The 24,991-nt window shown below is 41.8% G+C and overlaps 3 protein-coding genes across 27 annotated transcripts in view; 2 read left to right on the top strand and 1 right to left on the bottom strand.

Annotated features, from left to right (window-relative positions):
* The window catches only part of CEP290 (centrosomal protein 290), a 73,639-nt gene extending 72,793 nt beyond the window's left edge, over positions 1-846 (top strand). For all 7 annotated transcript variants that reach the window (XM_084810343.1, XM_084810346.1, XM_084810348.1 and 4 more), the window contains one exon: positions 122-846. In XM_084810343.1, the coding sequence (XP_084666469.1) occupies positions 122-310 (189 nt within the window). In that variant the 3' untranslated portion in view covers positions 311-846. The remainder of the gene's footprint in view (positions 1-121) is intronic.
* RLIG1 (RNA 5'-phosphate and 3'-OH ligase 1) lies at positions 183-11,242 on the bottom strand. The gene is made up of 7 exons (XM_084810385.1): positions 11,073-11,242; positions 9,403-9,520; positions 4,974-5,069; positions 4,197-4,313; positions 3,065-3,262; positions 2,447-2,616; positions 183-2,059 (listed from the first exon to the last, which is right to left on the bottom strand). The coding sequence occupies exons 1-7, from the start codon at positions 11,160-11,162 to the stop codon at positions 1,871-1,873; spliced, it is 978 nt and encodes a 325-aa protein (XP_084666511.1). The 5' UTR covers positions 11,163-11,242; the 3' UTR covers positions 183-1,870.
* The window catches only part of ZC3H11D (zinc finger CCCH-type containing 11D), a 40,888-nt gene continuing 26,453 nt past the window's right edge, over positions 10,557-24,991 (top strand). For 4 of the 19 annotated variants that reach the window (XM_084810365.1, XM_084810367.1, XM_084810373.1 and 1 more), the window contains exons 1-4: positions 10,899-11,283; positions 14,732-14,798; positions 18,483-18,559; positions 24,314-24,433. In XM_084810365.1, the coding sequence (XP_084666491.1) occupies positions 18,488-18,559; positions 24,314-24,433 (192 nt within the window). In that variant the 5' untranslated portion in view covers positions 10,899-11,283; positions 14,732-14,798; positions 18,483-18,487. Of the gene's footprint in view, positions 10,875-10,897; positions 11,284-14,731; positions 14,799-18,415; positions 18,650-19,988; positions 20,030-21,522; positions 21,726-24,313; positions 24,434-24,991 lie in introns of those variants that run through there. The other 15 variants (XM_084810369.1, XM_084810372.1, XM_084810382.1 and 12 more) reach the window with 13 other exon arrangements.

Consider the following 24,991-nt stretch of genomic DNA (forward strand, 5'->3'; position numbering starts at 1 on the left):
AAATCAATGGGAATTTAAAAGTATTCAGCTCTGGATGGACTGTGTCCATTATGTTTGTGAACTTCATTTTACATTGAAGCCTCAAAATGTAATGAATAAAACTGCTTCTGTTCCTCAATAGGAAGAAGTCAGAAAGCTGAAAAATGAATTGGATCACTTTGATCCATCCTTTTTTGAAGAAATTGAGGATCTAAAATACAACTATAATGAAGAAGTTAAAAAAAATATTATCTTGGAAGAAAGATTGAAAACACTTGCTGAACAATTTGGTGTTCAAGTAGATATTCCAGCCAGAGTTTCTATTGATTAAGGTACATCATTTCTTGAATAAGCCTGCAAGTGATGTTCATTTGGAGATAACAAAGTCTTGGCATAAAGAACAAAAATATGCTCATACCATGGGTCAAAGCAAATGTTTTTCTACTTCCTCAGAAAGTGACAAGTGTGCAGCTTATTCCTGCTGCGTAACTCTAGCATACAATTCTTTTCGACTCTTGACAAAGCAAAAGTCTCCCTGATAAACTTGAGCCACTACCTCTTTTCACTTCTATGAATATGGAAGTAAAAGTAAGGAATAAAGGCATTGCACTACTGTAAAGTTCACTATGTTTTTTTGTATTGTGCTAATTTATTAAGTTTTCAATATATTTTTGTAGATCTTCCATTGGTGTGTTTGAACAGAAGGAATACATTTACTGCAGTTAGCAATTCTTTATTTTTCTACGTTTAATATATGTAAATGGTGAACAAACAGCAGTTCAACATTTACCCCATGTTAAATGTTTTAAATTAAAAATGACAGATACATAATAGGAGCTTTGCCTAATAAAAATTCTACAAACATAATGTTGTTTACTCTGTATTATTTTGGTTTTCATGAACAAGACCAAATTTTAGTTACATTGGGTTGCATCTAATGCTATCAGTCCAGCAGTGGAATAGATTGTCCTTCCCCACCCCCCAACCTGCAGGGGAGGTTATGGGGCAAGGGGAAGTCTGCTTACATGACATTGGATGTAGCCCATAATCCCAAGGGAAGAAAAATTATAAAGTCATTTAGGCCAATAGTGCAGTCCTGTAGAATATATATATTTCAAAAGAAATGCAAACCCCATTACTGTAAACGTTTTAAAACAAATGTGAAAACCGGGTGTAGCTTCCCAGACTACTTTTTGAATTCAGTACAAACACCTTAGTTGTAAGATGGATGTATATACCACTGTTCCACTTTTAAAATGCATGGAGCCAAAGAATAAGACCTTTCTAAAATCACTGCTTCTATGTATTTTAAGGAGTGATGTTTACATATCTCTGCTCTTCACAACTGATTTGCTATATATGTATTTTCTACTCCAATATCTGTAGCAGAGTATAAAATATAGCACAAGAAGTTGCCCTGAGGCTATTCAGTTGACATGAACAAATAGCCTTTTGAGTTTTCCTTTGATTTCATCAACACAGTCCCATCTATTGCTAAACTTAAATATTCTATTTCTATATTGCTAGGATAAACTTGCCTGTACAAATTACCCATTACAATAACTGAAAATGAAGCAACCCTATAGTGACTTCAGCAGGGGGAAAAAAACTGGCACTCCCAGTATCTAGCCCTCAATGTTTCAATAAAGGTATATTTACACTTAACCTTTGGGTACTGAAAAATATAAATAAGTGCTCAAAGTTTTGATTTTCCTTTATGGCTCTTCTGCTACATAAACAGCAGCATTTGTTATGTGCACATGTGGCTGCTAAGCCATGTATATACTAAATACTATTTACACTGCATTTCAACAAAAACTGAAATATTTCAACACTCTCACCTAAAAGGAATGAGCAGTCCTACAGATGACTATCTTCTTAAGAAATCTGATCATAGATCACTTATTATATCTCTGAGACTACTGAATCTTTGTCCCTCCAATTTTGAAAAATAATTAAAAAGTGTCTTTGGTTTAAAATTATAGTCATATTTGGCCCCACTGAAGTCGACAACAACTGGTTGAGAAATCAAATAAGGATTTGCGACTGGCCAGGCCAAACCAAGATGATGCCGATGAAGCTATAAAGGAAAAGAAAGACAATTAAACTATTGACATCTGATAACAACCTGCATGCACTGTCATATTCTATTTGGGCACAAACTCAGTCCAACATAACAATGCTTACAGAAAGGGTGCGTAGAACAAGCAAAGAAATATAAGCAGATCCATATGATAGGTGACCCAATAAGCTAATGCAACCTTCCCCAACTCCCATCATCCCTGACCATTGATCATAGTGGCTAGGGCTGAGCTAATGCCTTACACTAGGTGAAAATTCATTTTTTCTCAAAACAAATAACAGTGTCCTTAATAAATCGGCGTGTCAGGGCCAATCTTGCACATGAAAATATTTGCACATGAAACTGAAAAAGTTGGCTACTTTCAGGAAAAGCTTCCAGGATTACCTTGATTAAATTTCCATCAGCACAATGCCATACAATTCCTTCAATGTTTCCCTCTTTGCATCCATCAAGCCAAGCCAATATGTCACTGTGATTCAGTGCAGGTGGATTTTTTATTTGAAATGTTCCATGGGGGACAAGAAAGTGTATAGGATGTTTCTTGCTTCCTAAACCTATCAAAACATTTAAAACACAACTTTTTCTTCATTTTATTACATAAACTCCCCACATGTCTTTCTCCCCACCTTTATTTCCTAACCCTCCCTTCTATTATCTTAGTAAGTCTCTAGCTTTTGCATCTATAGGCCTGGCCTTCCTGTTGTAGGCTTTTCCACATACCTTTTTTCTAGAAACTCAGCAACTTGGCCAGAGACGCTTCTGCTTGCTGTGCCTCTCTATGGCATAGCTGCAGCTCAGCCAATCACTGCCCTAGGCTTCATCAAAATCTTAGTAGTAAGGACGTCCAGTAGCCTGCACCCTCATATGTGTGTTTGTCAAAAGGTTTTGCTGTGTTCATTTCTACAATATTACATTTCTAATTATAGTACAGTGCATTTGTTACACTGCTTGATAAAATTCTTAAAAAATATATCTAAGTTGATGAATATAGGATATGCTTACCATACGGGTTTGCATTAATGTTTGTTCCAATAAGCTCCAGTGTTTGCTCTGAAAAATTGGATAAGGGAACTGGACTGATTTCCAGAAGACCAATTTCCTCAGTGTGATGCTTGAGAACGAGAGCCAATTCAAATTCATAGTCAACAACAGAAGTGTGCCAACAATATTGTTTGCTGTTTTTCTCCACTGGCACCCAACCTATGAAAAAGAAACAAGTTTTATTTCCTGACAGGTTTGGCTTTATATGCACAAAAATATTAAAATGATATGAACACTAATTTTACTTGCTTATTTTATTTAAAATATTTGCGGACCACCTCTCAGGGTAAAAACCAAGGTGGCCTCCAATATATAGAAATACAATATGTAAACCAAGAAATTCCAAAAGTCAAACAAAAATAATAAACCCAGCAATAACATGAATACAAAAACATGTAGCCCAGTAACACTAAAACTGATCAAACATTAAGTTAACTCTTAAAGAGTTAAGAGCCACATTTTTATATATGTATCTCCGACATGATCAGGAGAAAGCAATGGAAAACAAATGAGCATTAAGGGCCTTTTTAAAGGCCAGCAATGATGGGGTCTGCCTTACCCCAACTGGCACAGTATGTGGGTTGTGTTGAAAACCATCTCTCCCTCATGCCCACCAACCCACCTGTCACTGCAGGTAGGCATGTAAGTAGGGCTTTGGATAGTTGAACAATAATCAGTAATCTGACAGTGGGGATGTGCAAGGCCCCATGTTTGTTTCACTTGGGGTGGGGGGGAGAAACGAAACAGAAATCATTCTAATATTCCATTCTGATATAATGTGATCCAGACAATCGTGATCTCTCAAGCTTAATGCCTCGATGATATTGTGAAGATGAACAAGACAGACTGAAAAGTTCCCTGAACAAGAAATATACTATATAGAAAAGCTGATTCACACATCATTGTTGCCAACTTTATTTATTTACATGATTTAAGTTCACTCTGTAAAAAAGGTTTTCTAGGCAACTTGTTGCTCGATGATTGCAACTGAACATGTAAATTGATTATATGCAGCCATCAAGTGCAGAAATACCACAGTGAACCCTAAATGACAAAAGATAGAGCTTTCTGGTGTTGTACTGGATTTTTCTACCTGGAATATGCCCATTTTCATCTGGAAAAGGCTCTCCATTGCAATGCTTTACTTCCTTTGCTGGAATCCAGCATTCAGGAACAGGCCTGAAGTCTTCTTTAATATTCCAAGTAAATCCTGCAAGCAAGAATGTGAAATACATTTCTTTGGCTTGAAAGTTTGCCAACTGCCACAGCAATAGTTTGATCTGATCAAGATGTCACTTTAGCTCAGGGAAAAATAGTGTTTTGTGGGGCAGATTTGGCCAATGGGTACTGCTGTCTCATGGCCCAGCTTTTTTTTTGTTTTTCAAAACCCTTTCTTCCTTGCTTTCCCTCTCTCTCCTTAGTGAGCCCATGCTGCCTATGGGCACCCCTTTTGCTTCATGTCCATCTAAGTTGGATGTGCCTCCACCATTTTGACATTCCCCTTTGCTTTCATAAGAGCGCTGCTCCTTTCACAAGCAAGATGAGGTAGAAGCTTATTTTCATTCTCCAGCCCATCCATCATTTTCTCTACTGCATGAAACCCAGCAGATGCTTTAAAGCCCTGCTGGCTGAAACCCACACAGAGCATCCTTCCCATCTTCCTCCTAAAAATGTTGATATTCCAATCAATTTGAATTTCAAGCAATGACAACAAGGAAGGAGTGCATGCAAAAGTTGGAGATGACTGCGTGGAAAAAAACAATTGCAGATATGGTATGGTCATTTGGTTCAACAGTACTCACCACCTCCTCCCTATGGTACAGCCCACATCTTACAGAAGCTTTTAATTACCAGAAAAATCACCACAAACCTTTTGAGTTGTCTACAGAGTACAAAAAACGTTTAAATCTTTTTTCAGCTTGCTTGTTGGGTTTTCTGTCCAATCGAGCCCAAAGGTATGGCTGCCCTATAGTTATGAAACCAGATTATAGTAACAGGTTTCTTATTGAAAAACTACAAGACAAATCCTTTTAATAACTACAGTACATACTACTTTAACACTGGGGAGTATAAAACCAAAAAGGAAACCCATTGTGCCGGCTTAAGCTATCAGTGTTGCACTAGAGGTTGCTTACGCTAGTGATGCATCAATTGCATAAGCACAGCAGCAGCATTGGATACTGGCCAGAATATTCACAATTATATAATGAAATCTATACTATCACATATTTAATACATTTCTTCATACATATTGAGAATACACATATTCTCAAGTAAGTGTGCATAGAATTTCAGTGTATGGCTTTGGTTGGATTGTGCTCTTTTATTGCAATGGAATCTTGATGATTTAAGGACAATTGTTTATCAAGTTGGTAATGCTGTTTTACACACACATTCCCTGTTGTTAGAATATCTAGATTTTCAAGATAGGCTATGAAATATGCATTTCTCTTACATGAACACCTGCCTATTCAGAGTGGACAATTCCGAAGCGTGTACCATCTCAGAACTGTGCATGGTAACTGCACCACCAGTGAAGTATCACAAACATTACAGTAAAATGTGGCTTAATAGAGCTAACTGGCATAGTTGGTGAGAAGGGCACAAGCCTACTGATTGCCACAGTAACCCCTTGATCACCAGACATTTGCAGGTGGGGTTGTGCTAATTTGAACTTGTTACCCACCATCCCTTTTTGTTGTTGTTGAAAATTCATTACAAATATTAAAACAGAAATAAAGGGGTGCTACACAAAAGTTCTTTCTTTTTTTTACTTATGGTAGCTAGGGAAGGTATAACCAAGTCACAGAAATAAAATACAGCATTCTCAATGGAATATTGGCACAATAATGTATGGAATATCCCACTGTCAGAAAAATTAATTCGGAGCAGCAAGAAGAAATAAAGGCATTGACAACTTTATACGAACATGGTTCTATTTTATTGCATAAGCTGCTTTGAGATTCTTTTGGCCTTCTTTCAGCAATAATAACTTCTGTAATCAAGCTTTATAACAGCAAAAGCAGGTATAGATCAGACCCAGAACAGTACTTGAGAGTGCAGTCCTATGGGTTGTACCCTCGTGAGATGGAAGCCTCCAAACTTGGAGGATTCAATGTATCCAATGTCCTGTTGAGCTGCTGCCAGTAGGACGAGAGGAGCAATGGAGGCAATTTTCACCTCTCTGTTCTGCGTGATTTTTCTCTCTGAGCCTATCTAGAGAAGGCACGCTGGAAGGTGCTGGAGAAGCCATAGGAGTAATATTCTGGCCTCTCATCTCCCCTACCACCGCCATGCCCCATTTCTAACCCCTCCAGGCCGCTTTTGTGACCTTGTGAATAGCTGGCACAGTTCTTTCTGTGGCGGGGGGGGGGAGGAATTCCGGAGTCCCCCTTCCAAGGTCATAGCAGCGTCTCTGGCCTTGGAGTGGAGACTCCAAGGAATCCTGCGGTCCCTGGAGAGACTCTCCTGGGACCATAAGATTGCTCACTAAGCCAGCTTTTGTTGTTGTTCAGTCGTTAAGTCGTGTCCGACTCTTCGTGACCCCATGGACCAGAGCACGCCAGGCCTTCCTGTCCTGCGCTCTCTCCCGGAGCGTGCTCAGGTTCATATTCATTGCATCGGTGATGCTATCTAGCCATCTCATCCTCTGCCGTCCCCTTCTCCTTTTGCCTTCAATCTTTCCCAGCATCAGGGTCTTTTCCAGGGAGTTTTCTCTTCGCATTAGGTGGCCAAAATATTGGAGCTTCAGCATCTGTCCTTCCAATGAGCAGTCAGGGTTGATTACCTTTAGGATTTACTGATTTGACCTCCTTGCAGTCCAGGGGACTCGTAAGAGTCTTCTCCAGCACCACAGTTCAAAAGCATCAGTTATTCGGCGCTCAGCCTTCCTTATAGTCCAGCTCTCACAGCCATACGTTACTACAGGGAAAACCATAGCTTTGATTATACGGACCTTTGTCGGCAAGGTGATGTCTCTGCTTCTTACTATGCTGTCTAGGTTTGCCATAGCTTTCCTCCCAAGGCCCAAGCGTCTTTTAATTTCATGGCTACAGTCACCGTCTGCGGTGATCTTGGAGCCCGAGAAAATAAAATCTGTCACTGCTTCCATTTCTTCCCCTTCTATATGGGGCCAGTGATGGGGCCAGATGCCATGATCTTCATTTTTTTAATGCTGAGTTTCAAACCAGCTTTTGCACTCTCCACTTTCACCCTCAACAAGAGGCTCTTTAGATCCTCTTCGCTTTCTGCCATTAGAGTGGTATCGTCTGCGTATCTGAGGTTGTTGATAATTCTCCCAGCAATCTTAATTCCGACCTGTGATTCATCCAACCCGGCGTTTCTCATGATGTACTCTGCATATAAGTTAAATAAGCAGGGCGACAATATGCAACCTTGTTGTACTCCTTTCCCAATTTTGAACCAATCGGTTGTTCCATGTCCGGTTTTTACTGCTGCTTCTTGGCCCTCGTACAGGTTCCTCAGGAGACAGGTAAGGTGGTCTGGTACTCCCATCACTTTAAGAATTTGCCACAGTTTGTTGTGATCCACACAATCAAAGGCTTTGTGTAGTCAATGAAGCAGAAATAGATGTTTTTCTGGAATTCTCTTGCTTTCTCCATGATCCAGCGAATGTTGGCGATTTGATCTCTAGTTCCTCTGCCTCTTCGAAACCCAGCTTTTACTTCTGGTAGTTCTCGGTTCGCATACTGCTGAAGCCTAGCTTGTAGGATTTTGAGCATCACCTTGCTGGCATGTGAAATGAGCCCAATTGTACGGTAGTTTGAACACTCTTCGGCGTTGCCCTTCTTTGGAATTGGAATGTAAACTGACCTTTTCCAGTCTTGTGGCCACTGTTGAGTGTTCCAAATTTGTTGGCATATTGAGTGCAGCACTTTAACAGCATCATCCTTTAGGATTTTAAATAGCTCAGCTGGAACACTGTCATCTCCTCTAGCTTTGTTGTTAGTAATGCTTCCTAAGGCCCACTTGATTTCACTCTCTAGGATGTCCGGCTTAAGTTCACTGACTGCACTATTGTGGCTATCAGGGACATTCAGCTCTTTCCTGTATAGTTCTTCTGTGTATTCTTTCCACCTCTTCTTAATCTCATCTGCTTCTGTTAGGTCCCTGCCTTCTTTGTCCTTTATCATGCCCATCTTTGCACAAAACGTTCCCTTGAGATCTCCGATTTTCTTGAAAAGATCTCTAGTCTTTCCCATTCTGTTGTTTTCCTCAATTTCTTTGCATTATTCATTTAAGAAGGCCTTCTTGTCTCTCCTTGCTATTCTCTGGAATTCTGCATTCAGTTGGATATATATTCCCCTTTCTCCCTTGCTTTTCACTTCCCTTCTTTCCTCAGCTACTTGTAAAGCCTCATCAGACAGCCACTTTGCTTTCTTGCATTTCTTTTTCTTTGGGATGGATTTAGTTGCTGCCTCCTGAACAATGTTACGGACCTCCATCCATAGTTCCTCAGGCACTCTGTCAGGTCTAATCCCTTAAATCTATTCCTCACCTCCACTGTATATTCATAAGGGATATGATTTAGGTCATACCTGAATGGTTTAGTGGTTTTCCCTATGATCTTCAATTTAAAGCCAGCTTTACCAGGACTTAAAATAAATTTTAGATGGTCTAGGTAAAAATTTAGGCATACAAGTTAACCAGACACTTGGGGTTTTTCTAACTTTGGTACAATTCATATGTCTACTTATTATTCCCCCAGTCTAATCACCTTCGGCCAATGTTAGCTGGTATTCAGTAATGACATGGCTGTATGGGTGTTACTTGCATCAACAGTTAAGAACAATGGCCTTACGGTAAATGTGTTGTCAAGAACCAGCCTCTACAAATGGTTGTATGTGGGGATCCTGGCATAAGGAGACCCACTTGGCACCTAACAGCCCAGGCCCTTGTACACAAACAGCGCCTACAGGTTGTCAGTCACATCATATGTGAGAGAGGACCACGGCCAGTCCCTTCTGCCAAGTGAGATGTGGCTAGAAAGGCCTCATTCTGTTACTGAAAGAATCCACAGAGCAATACAGGGCGGTAAGTAGGCCAGGTGCCCAGTTCGCAGCAACCACTGTGGCTACCCTGACATCAGGTTATTGTGGTCTTCTCCATCACCTTGGATAAGCCTCCTTATCTACCCCTCAGTAGTTAGTCATCAACTGGGGCCTTGCACTGCCTTCTGTTAGCAGCTGTGTACTCTTTCCTGCATGCATAGAAGGAGAATAATGCCCATATATTGCTGCTATACCATAAGACTTCTTAATACAGTTCTTCCACATTACCTTTGTATGTAGTTATGTAACAGCAAGTTCCATCCACTTTTTCAGTTGGGACTGCATTGTATATATCTGAATCTAATGCCTTTTGATTAATCGTTTCAGTGGCCAACACTTTAAAAGGCTGAGGGGGGAAAAGTTCATTATAAACTCTTGGAAGTATCATTTTCTTCAAGATAAGAACTAGCAGATTATCAAGCAGATTAAAAAAACAAACTAGTAATCTTGGTTCTTAATAATACCCGAGTTATTTCATGACACAGTATAGTTCTCAATATTTATTCAAAGAAGAAAGATAGAATACCCCCTACATCTTGAGCTTTAAAATCATTTTCAGAGGTTGCTACAATGGGAATGCAATGTGCTTCTCCATTTTGAAGGATTCAAGCCTAGCACTACAGAATCTTAAAAGTTACTATATCCATGGCAACAAAGATTCCGTGCATCATTTATCAAGGGAACAACAGTTGCTCTCAAGCTTCAGTTTGAAATTAGAAGCCACATCACCAACAAAATAATGGTAAGTAGTTATGTTTATTGCTCTAACATTATGGGGGTAATGTTGTTAAAGATTGTTACACTGTAAAAGCCATTTGTCCAAATTTAAACCTTTTTGCTTCAATAAGGGCACAATCCTATGCATGTTTAGACCGAAGAAAGTAGGACTTTCTTCGGTCTAAACGTGCATAGGATTGCGCCCTAGGTCTATAAAGAGTAAGATGTATTAAGGCCAGTAATGATAGTCGATAACTACTTTTTTAACTACTTAGAGCTTGATGAATATAGAAATTAGAATTTATTAGGGAACTCTCCCAGTAGATTATAATGCTTTAGCTTGAGTTTGAAATTATACCCAACAGAGCCCTCCGCCCTCATCTCACAAGAATGCAGTTATCCCAGTATAGAATACAAAACGTAAAAAGAAAACAGAGCACTACTGTATCAGCACGTTCAAAATAAGAGAGAATACACGCGCTGTGTTAAATGCGACTCTAATGTTTTGAGTAAGGGCCAGGCCCCTGAAATGGGGGCAGGGGGCTCTACCGCCTAGCAATCCTATCCGTAATTCCTGTACTAAGAAGGGGAGGGACGTGTAAACTGAACAGGAACCCTTGGACGGTATATTACCCCTGCAAAACTCATTACACATCCCACCACGGGGCAGAAGATTGGCTGAAGCTTGCGAGCGCTCTCTCGCAGCGAAGGGAAGGGCAAAACATTTCCTGCCGTTTCACACGTTACGGCATTCCTACAGGGAAAGTGCTTGCGTCTCCGAAGAAAGACCACACGGAACGCACGCAGGCAGTTCGTCACGTGCGCCCGCTTGGCTGCAGGGTAGTTTGCGTACACGGAGATTTTTCGTGAACGTGTGAAGCGACCCTCCTCATGAGTGACCTCGGATAAAGCCGTTCCGCCGCGCGCTGCGTGCTTTCACGTGCGATGCAAAAACGAGGCGAGGCGGACGGAAGAAAGCACAGGTGACCATCCCTGCCTAAGCGTCTCCTCCCACCGGGTTGCAGCATGAGAGTCCCTCCAAAGCCTGACGGTCCCAGCAAAGGCTGGCTCCCCCGGAAGCACCGTTCAGGGCCATCCGAAAGCCCCGGCCACCCCCTCCACCCTTCCTGGCAGGCCCGGGGCTCGCCCCCTCGGCTGCAGGCAGCTCCGACCCCCGGTACCTGGCGCTCCCGCTTGGTCGAGGGCTCCTGCTTCACCTGCGTCTCAAACAGGCAGGGCAACTTCTGCTGCACCGAGCCCAGGCGGCTCATGGCCACGCGTCGCCCAGGCGGCGACCCTACAGCGGGCGGCGACTAGCCTCGACCGTCAGTTAACAGCCGCTCCCCGGCCCAGAGTCTGCCTCCACCGGCGGCGACAGAAGCAGCAGCAGTGGTAGGCCTGACTGAAAGGACTGCTGGGAAATGTAGTTCGGGACTGTAAAGGGGGTAAGGCAGAGAACCCCCGGCACACTTTGGAAGTGTGCCAGGCGCTCCCCCCCCCCGCGCGTGTGTGTGTGTGTGTGTGTTCTCCCTCTTCACAGTCCCGAACTTGCTGAGGGAGACGCCGGGTGCTCAGTTTGTCTGGCAATTGCTCCTTTTAACCTCAAGCCTTCCCCGCCTTCGTTCAGGCATTGTGTGGCTTGCGGCTATTCACGAACGAAAGGGCTCCGCTGTGCAATGCACACGTGCGCACAAATTCCAGAGCGGCCTTCCCCAACGTGGCCCCCTCCAGTTGTGTTGACCTACAATTCCCAGCATGCCAGTCAGCAGTCTGCGTGGCTGGGGCACGCTAGAAGTTGTGGTCCAACACATCTGGAGGGCCTCAGGTTGGGGAAGGTGGTTCCAGAGGGCAGTCTGTTGCAGAAAAAACGACAAAGTGTTGTGGCAACTTAAAGAACAACAAATTTATTCTGGCATAAGGTTTCGAGGCAAATGTATTCCAGCCTACTTCTTCAGATGCATGGGCTATTATGGAGAGTTTCAGGTTCATACTACATTTTGCAGGGGATGAGGAGGGGCGGGATTGTAAACACTGAGGTCAGAGCAAAATTAAGTGTAGAAAGTACTGACAGTGACAATTGCATTAACAGTTGTCATCTGCAGTGCAGTTACTGCTGATAATACAAACATCCTCAGAAATGGCATTTTTTCTTTATTAGTGCTTCACATATTTCTAACAGCAAGAGTTAATGCTGAGCCCCACCTCTAATGATTTACCCTCCAACATTTCAAAGATGCTACATTTGATACAAACAGAACAAATTTTTTTTTAAACGTGCAGATAAATCTGCAGAGGCACCAAAGGAAAGTTATTTCTTTACCATCTATGCAGTGAAAGAATTCAACATATCTTTTAAAAAAATTTAAATGACCAATTATTGTTACTGCTCAACAAATGGCTGAGGACTCTATGCTCTGTTCCGCAATTGCCTATCTTCTTCCATGGATTTAAAAGCCAGGAAAGTGTTTGTACTTTGGGTTAATGCTATATCAGGAGCACCAAATTGTCCTACAATAGATGAAGTTCAAACTGCGGTGTCCGAAATGGCAGGCTGTGCACTGTATGAAGCTTTAGGTTCATGTGCACACATTTGATACATCTAATTATTTTAAAGGGTGAGCTCGGCCAACTAGTTGATGCTATCTTTTACTTGTGTTAGGTCAACGATAGAAGTATGGAGGGAACAATCCTATGGCCCCTAGATTGTCTAGGGGCCATAGGGTTGTTCAGATTTCCCTTTCCAAGGTCAGAGATCAGACCCCCCCCCCCCCCGAAGCCAGGACGGAGAGAACTGCACCGGCTGCTATCCAAAGTCGGAAAAGCAGTCTCAGAGAGGGGGGGAAGGCAGATGTTTTAGTGGGTGGGGAGGGGATTGGAGAGGCCAGGATACAAGTGATCCTGCAGCCTCTCTAGCCTCCTTCCCTCCCCTTCCGAAGCACCCCAACTAGATGGGCAAAAAAGTCCATCTAGCAAAAAATGCAGGGCAGGAGAATGGGGAGGCGAAGATCACTTCTGCTGCTCCTCCCGCCCTGCCTAGGATGACCATAAACCTTTGGGTTCGGGAGCTTCTGATCATCAGGGGTGCAATGGATAGAAAATTCTCTTTTTTTCTTTCTTTATTTAATTACAGTTACAGACCAGCCACTGATAGAAAATTAATTTCTCTCTCTGTGTGTGTGTTTTAGCAATCCAGAGATGCTATATAGACCATTAAATAGTCTATAGCATGCTTCAGAACACCAGATTTTTTGGTCATATTTTGTTTGGCTTGCCTCTTGCCCTGGATGCTTAACGCTGAATGACAGCCTGCCAGGAGCCGAACCCTACGTTCTTCAGTTAGAATTCCACCCCTGTTTGACACTATAGCATCTGCATCCTGTTCCAAGATTTAAGATCCAAAGACCCTAAGGAACCATTCGTGTTTTCACACATGCCGATCAATGCTCATGTACAAGGCCACATGCAATTTGAAATATGCCACAGATGGCTGCATGTACTTTATCATTTTTTCCATGTCACAAAGTCAATCCCTGCATTTGCTTCTTAATCTAGGTATGCTATCTTGATTGCGCACTGGAAGAGGTCTGTGTGTGTGTGTGTGTGTGTGTATAGTTTATGTAGAAGGAATAAACAGCCACACACAAACAGCCTGATCTGCAGGCATTAGCAAGTGATAATGCTTTTTTCAAAAAGCATGGGAAAAGCTTCACTTTTTGATTTCTGTAGATAAAGTTGTTATTAAAGGCACAGTAGGTCGGGCTAGGTTTTTTTCTGGTCAGTTGGCTCCTCTGTTTTTAAATGGATTTCACATAGGAATACCAGAGTTTAAAAAAATAAAATGACACTCTTGTGGTGCTGTCTGAAATATGGAAATTCCATTATGTGCTCTGCACAGTCATGTGGTGATAATGAGAAATGCTTCCATGTGGTACCACCTCCATGTATGGATCATAACATTTGAACAGTTCCAAGCATGTGGCCTGGGACTATCATGTAGTCTCCATGCCAGCACCGTCTACCACCAGGAATGTGCAATGGTGGTGTGGAAACTTGGCTCGGTGGTGCCTGTCTACATAGTGAGTCTCTTACATCCCTTATACAGAATCCCCAACATGTAGAAGAATATCTTGCTGCCTCTCTGTTGCTTTTGTAATGTATAATGCAGTCCTACATGTCAGGTAAGTTGCCTCATGAATCATCCATTGATGATGTACATGCAAAATTTAAATAAGCCTCAAATTTCTATCCATCTGCACATAAATATGTTCTCTCCAGAATACTTTGCATATATATCTTTTTTCTCCCTATTCCCATAATCTAGAGGAGTGTTCATGTTATTTTATATCCTAAATTATATCCTTCCTGAGTGTTTATTCCCAGAACAGCTGCTTGATAATAGCTAGTTACTTTTGGATTGGCAATTTTAGTCCATTTTTATATAACATGTGCCTACGTCAGTGGTTGTTTTCAGTAAATCTAAAAGGTTTCTGTGCTGCATAGAATGCCCATTCAATGATTTCCCTTGTTTGGAAAAATTATGGTGAATCTTTGAAATTTGAATATAAGGGCTCTAGAGAAACATGTGTTTGCAAGCTAATGCTATAAATATTCTGATGGGATGTGCAACCTACTCAGTGGAAGTGGTTTCCTTCTTGTCTGTTACTCTACTATGAACTTCTTATTCATATATCATAAAAATAAATGCACCCTTTCCCTTGTGTCAAACATGGGTTTAAATATCAGTGTTATTTAAAGCACTTTTAGGTTACTAAACACCTGCAGAATTGACATAAGCCACAAATACGAATATATTTTAAAATCAACTTGTTTCCTCTTTCAGGTGACATCTTCCTGACTTCATTTATGGAAGGAACATCTGGTGCCATTGAACTACAAGAGCCACTAGGGTAAACTTGCCTTTGGAAGTTGCATAAGCAGTCTGAATGCTTGTAGCTGGTACTGTTCCATACTCTCCCCTTCTCTAGTAGTGTGAGAAGCTCAGGACCAGTCTTTTACATGGTCCATTTCTTCTGATGTCTTTCTAATACTCTGTTTATTTAAAACTATAGCAGTGGCATTACATGAGCACAGGCAAGCACCCACACAGTAGAAGTAATAGATTTGTAGAAGCATCTGCCCCAAAGCAACAGTATGCCTGATAATCCATCTTTGCTTCTCAGCCTGGAAACTCTTACAGTACAATCCTATACATGTCTATTCAGAAGGAAGTCCCACTGAGTTCAATGGGGCTTAGTCCCAGGTAAGTGGGTATAGCATTCACCTTTGGTCACTCTTTCAACCCAAATCCAGACTCAGACTTGCACACTAGTCTTGAGGTATGCAAAATTATATATGGTGTGGAGAAATTGGAAGGGGAGAAGGATTTTCCCCTCTGTCATAATATTAGAATCTGGGGTCATCCCATGAAGTTGAATGGTGGGAGATTCAGGACAGATAAAAGGAAGTACTTGTTCACACAGTGCATAGTTAAACTATGAATTTGCTACCACAAGATGTAGTGATGACCACCAATTAGGATGGCTTTAAAAGAGGATTGGACAAATCATGGAGGATAAGGCTATCAGTGGCTACTCATCATGATGGCTATGTACTACCTCTGGTATTAGAAGCAGTGTGCCTCTGTATACCAGTTGCTGGAGAAAATGGGAGCAATGTGTCTTACTTCATTGACTTCAAAATGTGGTAAACCAGCTGTGCTGTGTTCGGGGACCTATTGCTCATTCTGCTGAACTTCTCCCTGGACTTCTGCCCCAAAGTTCTGCCCTGACAGCCCATATCACTATCAAAAAGGCTCTAGATTTTACAGACACCCACCACACTTTAGGGGACAGAAGAGCTTCCTTCAATTATCTCAATGCAAGGGAAAGGAAAATGTATGGGGGAAGAGATTTTTCCAGCCATGTAGGACTGAAAATTGAATTGAGCCCCCAAACAGACAACCTCTGTAGATCCTTTAGGACTGGTGTTATGTGGTCCCTGCAGCCACCAGTTAAAATTCTAGCTGCTGGATTGAAGTTTCTGAACTGTCTCCAAAAGACCATCACATAGAGTGTGCTATGTTAATCCAAGCTAGAAGTTAGCAAGACCAGGTAATCAAGGAGAGAGTGAGGCTGGTGTACCAGGCAAAGCTGGAAAGCTGGTCACAGTCCTCACTTGAGAGTCCAGGAATATGGCCAGTTCCAGGAGAAGTCTAAGCTGCAGACTTATTCCTTCAGCAGAGTGAGATCACATCTAGAGTAGACAGTTCACCTCTTCCACACAATCCACATCCCTACCAACTGCAATAATCCCTGTCTTCCTTGGATTATCAGCCTTCATCCAGCACATTTCTGATCATAGGCAATGATTCAGAGGTTTCTGTGCCTGACTAGTATTTGAGGAAAAGGAGAGACTTAACTGACTGTCATAATGACACTGAACTCCATATATTCTGATAATCTCTCTTGGTGGTTTCATTCAGATGTTTAAAAGCACTGGAGACAAAGCAAACTCTGTAGGACCTGACAAGATATCAGGAAGAAAGTAAATTCCCCATTACTACTTTCTGAAACCTATGTGACAGGAATCTGATTGGAATGAACAAAATCACTCCGAAGCACAGTCATCTATTCCCAACTTTGCCAGGTGATCCAGAAAGATGCTATGCTTGATGGTATCAAAAGCTACTAATGTCATGAGAAGCGACAAGGATGATCTCCCCTTGTCTGTCTCCCAGTGAGTCATCTATCAGTGTGATCAAGGGAGTTTCTGCCCCCAAATTAGCCTGAACCCCATCTGAAATAAGTCCAGAAAATTAGTTCTATCCCAAAGAGCCTGGAGCTGGTCTGTCACTACCCACTCTAGCATTTGCCAAACATGTATATTGGGGATTGGCTAGCTAGTAATTCCTGCATCCAGAGAATCCAGGGAGGGTTTTTTACTTTTTTTTTAAGAAGTTGCCAAGCAGTATCCTTAAGAGGACCAGGGACTGACTGACCTTCCTTCCTTCCTTCCTTCCTTCCTTCCTTCTTTATTATTTTATTTATATCCCACCTTTCTGTCAAAAACAGCACCCAAGGTGGTTAACAATAAAATCTGGATTAAAAACAAAATCTTAATTAAAATACAACATGAAAGCAAATAAAAACACAATTAACAACAACAGCAAGAAATAGGTAGCACCAACCAATTAAAAAAACCCTCTTCAGTTTATATGCCAAAGGCCTGCCTGAATAAAAACAACTTTGCCTGCTGGCACCCAATGGAAGGACTCTTTTCCTGAAAGAGACATCATAATAGCTGGGTGAAGCTATTATAAACATTAATAGTTTCACCCAGCCAATCCCATCTATCTAAAATCATCCAGGAAGGGCCAGGATACAAAGAATAAATGTTTGGTTGCACCTCTCCATCATCTTTCCTCAAGCCACAGCAGCTGAAATTCACCTAATGAAAAGCAAGGAGATAAGGACAATTCAAGTACAGATGCTGTTGACAACAGGAAATCCTGATCAGATTGAATGCAAGGTGTTGCTTAGCAATTATGTCAATAGCAGATTACGAGGCATTCTGATGGAAGAGGAACCTGAATTCCTATAAAACATTGTGATCGTGCCCCAAGAACCTGGGTAGGCCTATCTCGGAGAGAGTAGGACCCCCTTCCCCTTCTGCCAGTTCTCTTTAACACATGACAGGCTGGCTCCTTCCTCTTAAATTCTGGAGCAAAAATGTCTTCTTGGACACTTATCTGGCATTGATCAACAACACCTGAAAATATGAATGCTGGTTGTTATTAAATCCCTGTATCTGTTGGCTGGAAACAGACCCAGAAGTCATAACAGGAGATAGTCAGTAGTTGCATGCCCAGGTCTATTTCTTTCATACCTTCTTTTTCTGACCAAGTGCCAATTTTAGTATTCTCTTCTCCCTGCCCTGTTCTGCTATACCCCAGTGGTAAGTCATCCCAAGTTCTACTTTTTCTCCATTCCAGATGCTTATTCTAGCCTTGTGCTCATCTTTCACATGGACATTCTTACAGGAGCCTAACCCAAAACTATCACTGAACAATGGCCTTTTCAAGACCTGTTGTTCAGCAACTCACAAGCAAAGGACTGGGGTCAGCTCTAAAGCTTCTGTAGGCTAACTTGGAGAGAGAGAGAAAACAAGCATCAGTCCCTATCTTTGCCCCTGTGCAACCAAGCATCCACCCCAAAGTCAGCACTTTGGGCTGTTGCTCACTAGCAACACCATTGGTATTCCCAAACCTAATGCTGCCAGTCCTTGCACACATGACATTAACTGTGATCTATGCAGCAGATAAGTCTCTCAGTAACAGCAATCGCTATGAGTAAGTCCAGAAGCCAAATATAATAAAAAGATCAAGGTTCTGGCAGGCAGGCCATTGTTGGAGTGGGTAGGAGGAGGGTGTTGATATTCTCAGTTGTCCCACTCCCATCTCTGTGTTTCTGTTAATTATGCAGCTTACAGATGTTTGCATTCTACTTGCTTGATAAGCTAATATGTGTGTTAGAGTAACGGGACAAACAGACTACATGGAAATCGCTGTCCTCTTCCTGTTTTAAAACACATAGGAGCGATGAAAATAAGCGAGCACTCCCAGTTTGAGGGGTCGTATGATGTCCTTTGTGATGATGTCATAAGAACTAAGGTAACAATGAAAGAAATTCTGGAAGTTTGAATTTGCGCACTGTCTAGCAACCACTTTCAATTTGTGAGTACTTCAACAAACCTGGAGAAGGTACCGTCTGTTTTACAATTAGTATAAGTAGCCTTTTGAATAAAACTATCAACTGGAGGTCTCCCTTTAAGAGGAAATAGAACTTAGATCCTGAATAAGCTGTATTCAGAACAAAAGGGAATGTTCTTCCCTTACACGTTGATAGTTCTTACATTTACATTGAGACCTTTCTAAAGGCAGTGGAGTAGAAGCACAAGAGGTGGCAATGGCAGAAGTTGGGAATGACTGCTATTTCTATGTTCGTTCAACCTGTATAAAGGTAAATACTGCACAATTTATAATGGCTTGCATCTATTATATTGTTATGTGCTCCCCACTTTTACAAGTTGTGCGAAGTTTCAGGGAGCGTGCTACAGGGTTTAGAGCACAGACCTGTGCATATTTATTCAGAAGTAAGCCCCATTACATTATGTGAGCTTACTCCCAGATAAATATATATAAGATTGCAGGCTCAGTTTCCTGTGGATGAGAGACCTCTAGAGACTTAGAATGTATTTGTAATAGTGGCTTAATTTTATACTGGAAGCAAACAGGCACTCCTGCAGTAGGCAGAAGATCCCCCAGAGCAGCTTGTACAAACCCCACCCAACCTTCACCTGTTCCCCAGCTCCACATAACTCTACCTTGAAACTCTCAGCTTGCAGTGTATCTGCCTCAGTTTATCCCATTTCAAACACTGCAGACTGCTTTTGATGTTTCTCTCTGCCTGCCCTCAGTTGGAGGGGTATTATTCATCTGTCTTTCCCATTAAAACAACAACTGCAAATTGCTTTATTGCTTTTCTCTGCTCCGTCACTTTTGCTGATAGGATGTTCACCTTCTCCAAGTTCCAGTGGGTACCACATTCAGAACAATAAAGAGAGATCCCTATTCACTAGCTTCCATTGATGACAATCAATCTACCATCCTGGTCTATTAGCAAGTGTCAGCACCCATTAATATAACCTTTTCCCTAAATGACTTGTCTTCCATGACAACTTGGCTTGTGGCTACAAGTCCTCCTAAGTATGAGATAATTGAATGTTAAGAAAAAATAAGAACATGCAAGACCTCTACAACCTAATAGACCCTAATTTGAATGTCTCCAGCTTCCTTCCACCTTCCATCTAAGATTGTACCAAATGTAGACTTCATGGATTCTACACATCAGCCACTGTTTTCCTCTCCCACTCCTTTTTGCTTTGCTTACCATCTTACCTGATAAAGAATTCTGGAGAACTTGAAAGCTTGCATAGTATTTTGTGACTTTTTAGTTGACCTAATCAAGGTATTATCATGATATAGATTTTTTCTTTCTTTTGGTCAACACAGTTACCTTTACTTTTTTGTTTTTCCTTAGTGTTTCTGGACCCTCAGCGTCCCCAGCCAGCATTGCCAATGGTCAGTGATGATGGGAGTTGTAGTTCAATAACATCTGGGGTCCCAAGGTTGGGAAACACTGGGACCATCAGTGGTAGGAAAACAAAGAGACAGTGTTTATGTGAAGATAACAATCCCTTCCAGTTCCCAGCATTTTCCACTTCACTGCTTATGAACACTAGTGAGGATTCCCTAACAGAGACAGCGCTCACCTCTTGTCCCTACATTTCATCTGTTTTCTAGTATGAAATGAATGGGTTTCACTGACATGTTAGGAGAGCAAGGATAAGTGGGATTTTTCACTATGCTATCAGAGCGGCATCCTGGAAAGAAAACTCTAGTCCCCCATAAGCATCTGGACCACTTGCTGTAGGAAATTTGACTAGAATACTCAATCTTGAAAACAACATTTAAGCACGTTTCCCCTGATGAGTATTGCTTCTATTTAATCTTTGTAAACCACCCGGAAAGCTTCAGGTATGGGGCGGTATTGAAATGCTAATGCTAATAATAATAATAATAATAAATTTGCCTTGGGGCTGAACAGGAGTATACATCTGTAGGAATTCCTGCTTAGGCACATTTCCAGTCAAACTGTCTCTCCAGGAAACAGTCCTCTGCCAAGGTCCCCTGCCTTGCATCTTAATATGCTATACCCATAAAGCTCTTTGTATCAGCTGCACCTTGTTGAAAGGATTTGCTTATTATTTAAATTATTTTTAGGCCATCTTTAAGGGTAAAACCCTCTCAAGATGGTGTGCAAGATAAAATCCATACAAAACAGATACAATAAAATTCAGTAGCGACATATTCATTAAAAATTCAATAAAAACAAAGGTTACTGATTTTTTTAAAAACCCAGTAAAAATAGCAGTTACCTAGCAGAAAGGATAATGATTCTTCTTTTTACCATTCTTGCACTGGTTTCTGGCTCATAACTGGCTAAGCAACATGATGAATATCCTAGGAGAACCATGCTGCTGAACCAGCAGGGCTGATCCTTTCAAGTTGGTTGCCAGTTTCCCCCATCCCTGCTTTTCTGGCCATCACCCAAATTGCTTATACTGGGCAGGATATCAACCAAAAACAGATAGACCACCTATCTCTTTTGGTCCCATAACCTGAAGGGCTATGGATTACTCTCACTTGCAAGGCCCTGCCTCTGCAACCCACCAGCTGTAGGATCCTGAACCTAAGTCTATAAGAAATTGTCATCATGGTTACAGGTTCCATCTTCTAGTCCACTCACTTCCAGTGCAGGCAGTTCTCGGGGTAATTTTTTGGGGGACATTCTTAGAAGAGCCAGTAGAGGCAAAAAGGGGGGTGGTTGGAGGAGGAGAAAAAACTTGAGGTGGATAACTTCTGATTACTTTCAGGGGTACATTCAGGGGCAGGGGACTTAACATTTTTAATTTTTTAGCACTGGGAGACAGAAGCACAGTCAAAGCCTTCCTTTTTAAACTTCCTCCTTTCTTTCTTGCTTTAAATAGTTTTTTGCTGCTGTTTTTCTGCAGCAGCAGCAATCTTCCATTGGGGCAATCTTACCCTACAGTGCATCTGAGGAAGGACATTACATGCATCTATCTGACTGTGGGGAGATATTGCCCTGCCTTGATGGAGGAGGATTGCTGTTGAAAAAGAAAAACTAAGGAAGGAAGGAAGGAAGGAAGAAACGAAGAGCAGATTAAAAAGGAGAAGCCTCTGACCATGCTACAATGTAAGTTCCATTCGGCCCCCGCCCCATGAGAAAATAATTAGAATTTTTGCAACCCACCATCGATTGTGCAGAAAGTGCCCTCCAGCCCAAGAATGAAGCTGAGGAGATGGGAAAACACTTCCTGACCAGCTTTCTACACTTTCTTCTGCTTTAACTCCTGCAAATTATTTCCCCAGCATCTTTCCCATTCTGGGGTTCTGTTTGTCCAGCTTTTCACTCACATAGCTGCTGGCAAGTTCCTGGACAGACAAAACCTCTTGATCAGCTGCTGACTGCAGTACACAACAGTCTAAGCCTGTCAGCTGTCCCTCCACTTAATGGACCTCCTTAGCCACTTCTGAGTGCTCTGCAGCTGACTTTATGTTTTAGCTTTGACTCCTGTGTAGTGCTGTGTAGGTGACATTTTTATGAGCACTCTCCAGATTCTCCTTCGTGATTCCTCTAAAGTCCTCATTAAATATTCATCCAGGGTTGCTTGAAGGTCTGCAAACTGGTGCTGCATTGTTCTGGTTTCAACGGTGCTATGATTTGCTTCATCTTGGCTCGCTTACCAGCTCAGTTTCTCTCCAGGGAGAAAACAATATTCCATTTCTGACACCAATGTTACACACTTCCTGCTTCCTATATCTCAACAGTAGGAACGTTCAAGGTTTCAGAGTACTGTGACAGGTTTAATTCCCTTTGGACAAGAGAGCACTAGAGGCTTACAGTGTCTTTGTAATATTTACTTTATTTACAAATATACAAGTAGAGCACAGTGGAAGCAAACAGGCACTTCTGAAGCAAGCAGAAGATCCTCAGGGAGCAACTAGTGCAGTGTTCCCCAAAGCTGGATCCCAGTTCCAGCTCACTCCAGCTAGAAACTGTCAGTTATCCATCTATCTGCTTCTCTCTGGGCCTAACTACATATGATGCTAATTGCGTCACTGCCAATCATTTTAGGGTTGTTGTTTTTTTAATAGTGTGTCCCCCACTTTTTTGGGAGGGGGCAGCATATGGGAAGGAAAGCTTTTACCCTTCCCTCTTCAGCTGCAATTAGCAATGGAGGGCGGGGAAACAATCCCATTGATCCCAATGGGATCTTTTTTCCTATTACTAATTGTGTGCGTGTGTGTGTGCGGGGCCCCCGATTTGCATGGAGTTCATGGCTGAGGAAGGAAGGGTAAAACCTCCCCTCCCTGCATGCTGTGTCCCTGCACCCAGTAAAAATGGGTGGGGGCATTTGCTATTAACAAAACCCCCCAACGTACTTGGCAGTGATGGATTTAGCGCCATTTGTAGTTAGGCTCTGTCTCTCCCATTTCAACACCCTAGCCTTCCTCTCAGCATTGGAGACGAGGAGGTCACATCTCACTGTAGCAATAGGGCATCTCCAGTTGATGTTAATGGATCTGCATTGCACCCACTAGGCACCATCCATCAGGTACTGCTGCTACTTTAGTTCCAGTTACTTCAGTTGAATGGAGCTTGCACAGTGGTCGTTCTTGGTGGAATATAATTGTTAACAATGTAGATTCACTTAAAGTTTTTTCTCCTCTATCATATACTTGTATCTTCCTTGGGTTTTGCACTGGAATTTCACTAGGGACAGTGAGATAATGATTCCAAGCCTTATGCTTGGAATATGCCACCATAGTAATATTGCACTTTGAGGACAAATGTATCCCTAGGCTTTTGTAAAAATAATTTTAATAGGCTGCTTGGGCAATAAATGCAACATGTAGACTAGTATAGGTTAAACAGCTTGGGACCTGGGCATCTAAAAGATTGCCTTCTTCCATATGAGCTTGCTCAAACTTTACAAGCGTCAGGATCATCCCCCTGCTTTCTGAAGTTAGGTTGATGTGATCAGAGGGAGGTCTTTCACAGTTGTGATGTTCTGTTTGTAGAATGTGCTCCCCAGGGAACCTCACCTGGCTTTCTAGTGCCAAGCATAGTCTATTTCATTTGGGCCTTCCAGGATGTCATCAAAACAGATTTTATTCGACACTTTATTCGTTCTTCTGGATTTATTGGGCAGTATCCAACTGTGTCATTCCGCTAGTGCAAGTGACATTGCGCTAGCAGCCAGAAACTAGGTTCCAAACTATGCACAAGAGGAACATCCAACTAAACTTACATTTGCACAAGAATAGTTGCTCAAATGGTTGTGCAGTACGCTTGCACAACCCACTGTGCAACCAGGTGTGCATTACACTTGTGAAACCCTTTGTGCAACCAGTTGCACACTGTGCTTATGCAACTCATTGTGTAACTGCTTGTGCATTACACTTTCACAACTCGTTGGGCAAGTTGTTGTGCAGGTGTAATGTGCAACTGGTTGTGTAACAGAAAGAGCCAGTGGAGCTCCACTAGCAGTTTTTGAGCTTGCAAAATGACACCATTGGATACTGTCCACTATTCTACTGTGTTTCCACTGGTTCTGCTGATTTTGAAGTAGAATGTTCTGGTATTTGACACTGTTTTTATGTGGGCCATTCTGAGAGTTTTGTAACTGGAAGGGTGACCACCAAAAAAAAAAAAAAGCATTTAAAATAAAGAAATATTGCATGGCCAAGTTTTCAAGCCCCTCTTTCTTCCCTATTCAGGGATCAAAGTGCCGATTCCGTCACTGTGAAAAAGCCATTGGCAGTGACACCGTGTGCTCATTATGGAGAGAGGGAAGATGTTCCCATCAACTTTGCAAATTTAGACATATGGAAATACAGGTAGAAATGACAAGCTCTTTGAAGTGGCCTCTCTTGAAGTAGATCTATTATAAGCATTTATAGGCTGTCTCTCACCTCTGCTACTGCAAATGTAACATCTTAGTTTCACATTGAAGAAGCGTGATGTCCTTGTGACACCCAGATAGCAGCTTTAGAAACGGTCACATCAAATAAAGATAGCATTCAGTCACACCTTCTACCAGGCTTGAAAAGCTGAACAAATTCATTGAATTTTAAGGGCCTCTCCATCTGTACTTTAATTCAGCTTTCTGTTCCCCAAACCTTCCTCTTTGTGCTGTGATAATAGAACATTTTTATATTGCAGTGAGTAGAGAGAAGAAAAATTAGCTATCTTTAGTAAAATCTTGAGTCTTATTAAATATAGTGGCAAATTGTTCATTGGTTTCAAGGATTCAGGATTACAGTCATAGTGATTTAGAAAGAAATGGAAAAAATACTTTCCAGATTCCATATATAAGTTGGATCCAAAGAACTATTAATGGAAAGAAAATAGCAACTACCACACTTTTGCAAATGCTCAAGAGCTCACACAGTGCT

Source organism: Heloderma suspectum, chromosome 7 (assembly GCF_057233095.1).
Source record: "Heloderma suspectum isolate Gila_16-S chromosome 7, 16-S_ref, whole genome shotgun sequence".
In the NCBI taxonomy this organism is placed as follows: Eukaryota; Metazoa; Chordata; class Lepidosauria; order Squamata; family Helodermatidae; genus Heloderma; species Heloderma suspectum.

Coding starts and splice junctions, on each gene's coding strand:
- RLIG1 (XM_084810385.1), bottom strand. CDS start 11,162: ATGAGCCGCCTGGGCTCGGTGCAGCAGAAGTTGCCCTGCCTGTTTGAG. Junction 9,521..11,072: donor CGACCAAGCGGGAGCGCCAG/GTACCGGGGGTC, acceptor TTCCCCCCTCAG/CCTTTTAAAGTGTTGGCCAC. Junction 4,314..4,973: donor CTCTGTAGACAACTCAAAAG/GTTTGTGGTGAT, acceptor TCTTGCTTGCAG/GATTTACTTGGAATATTAAA.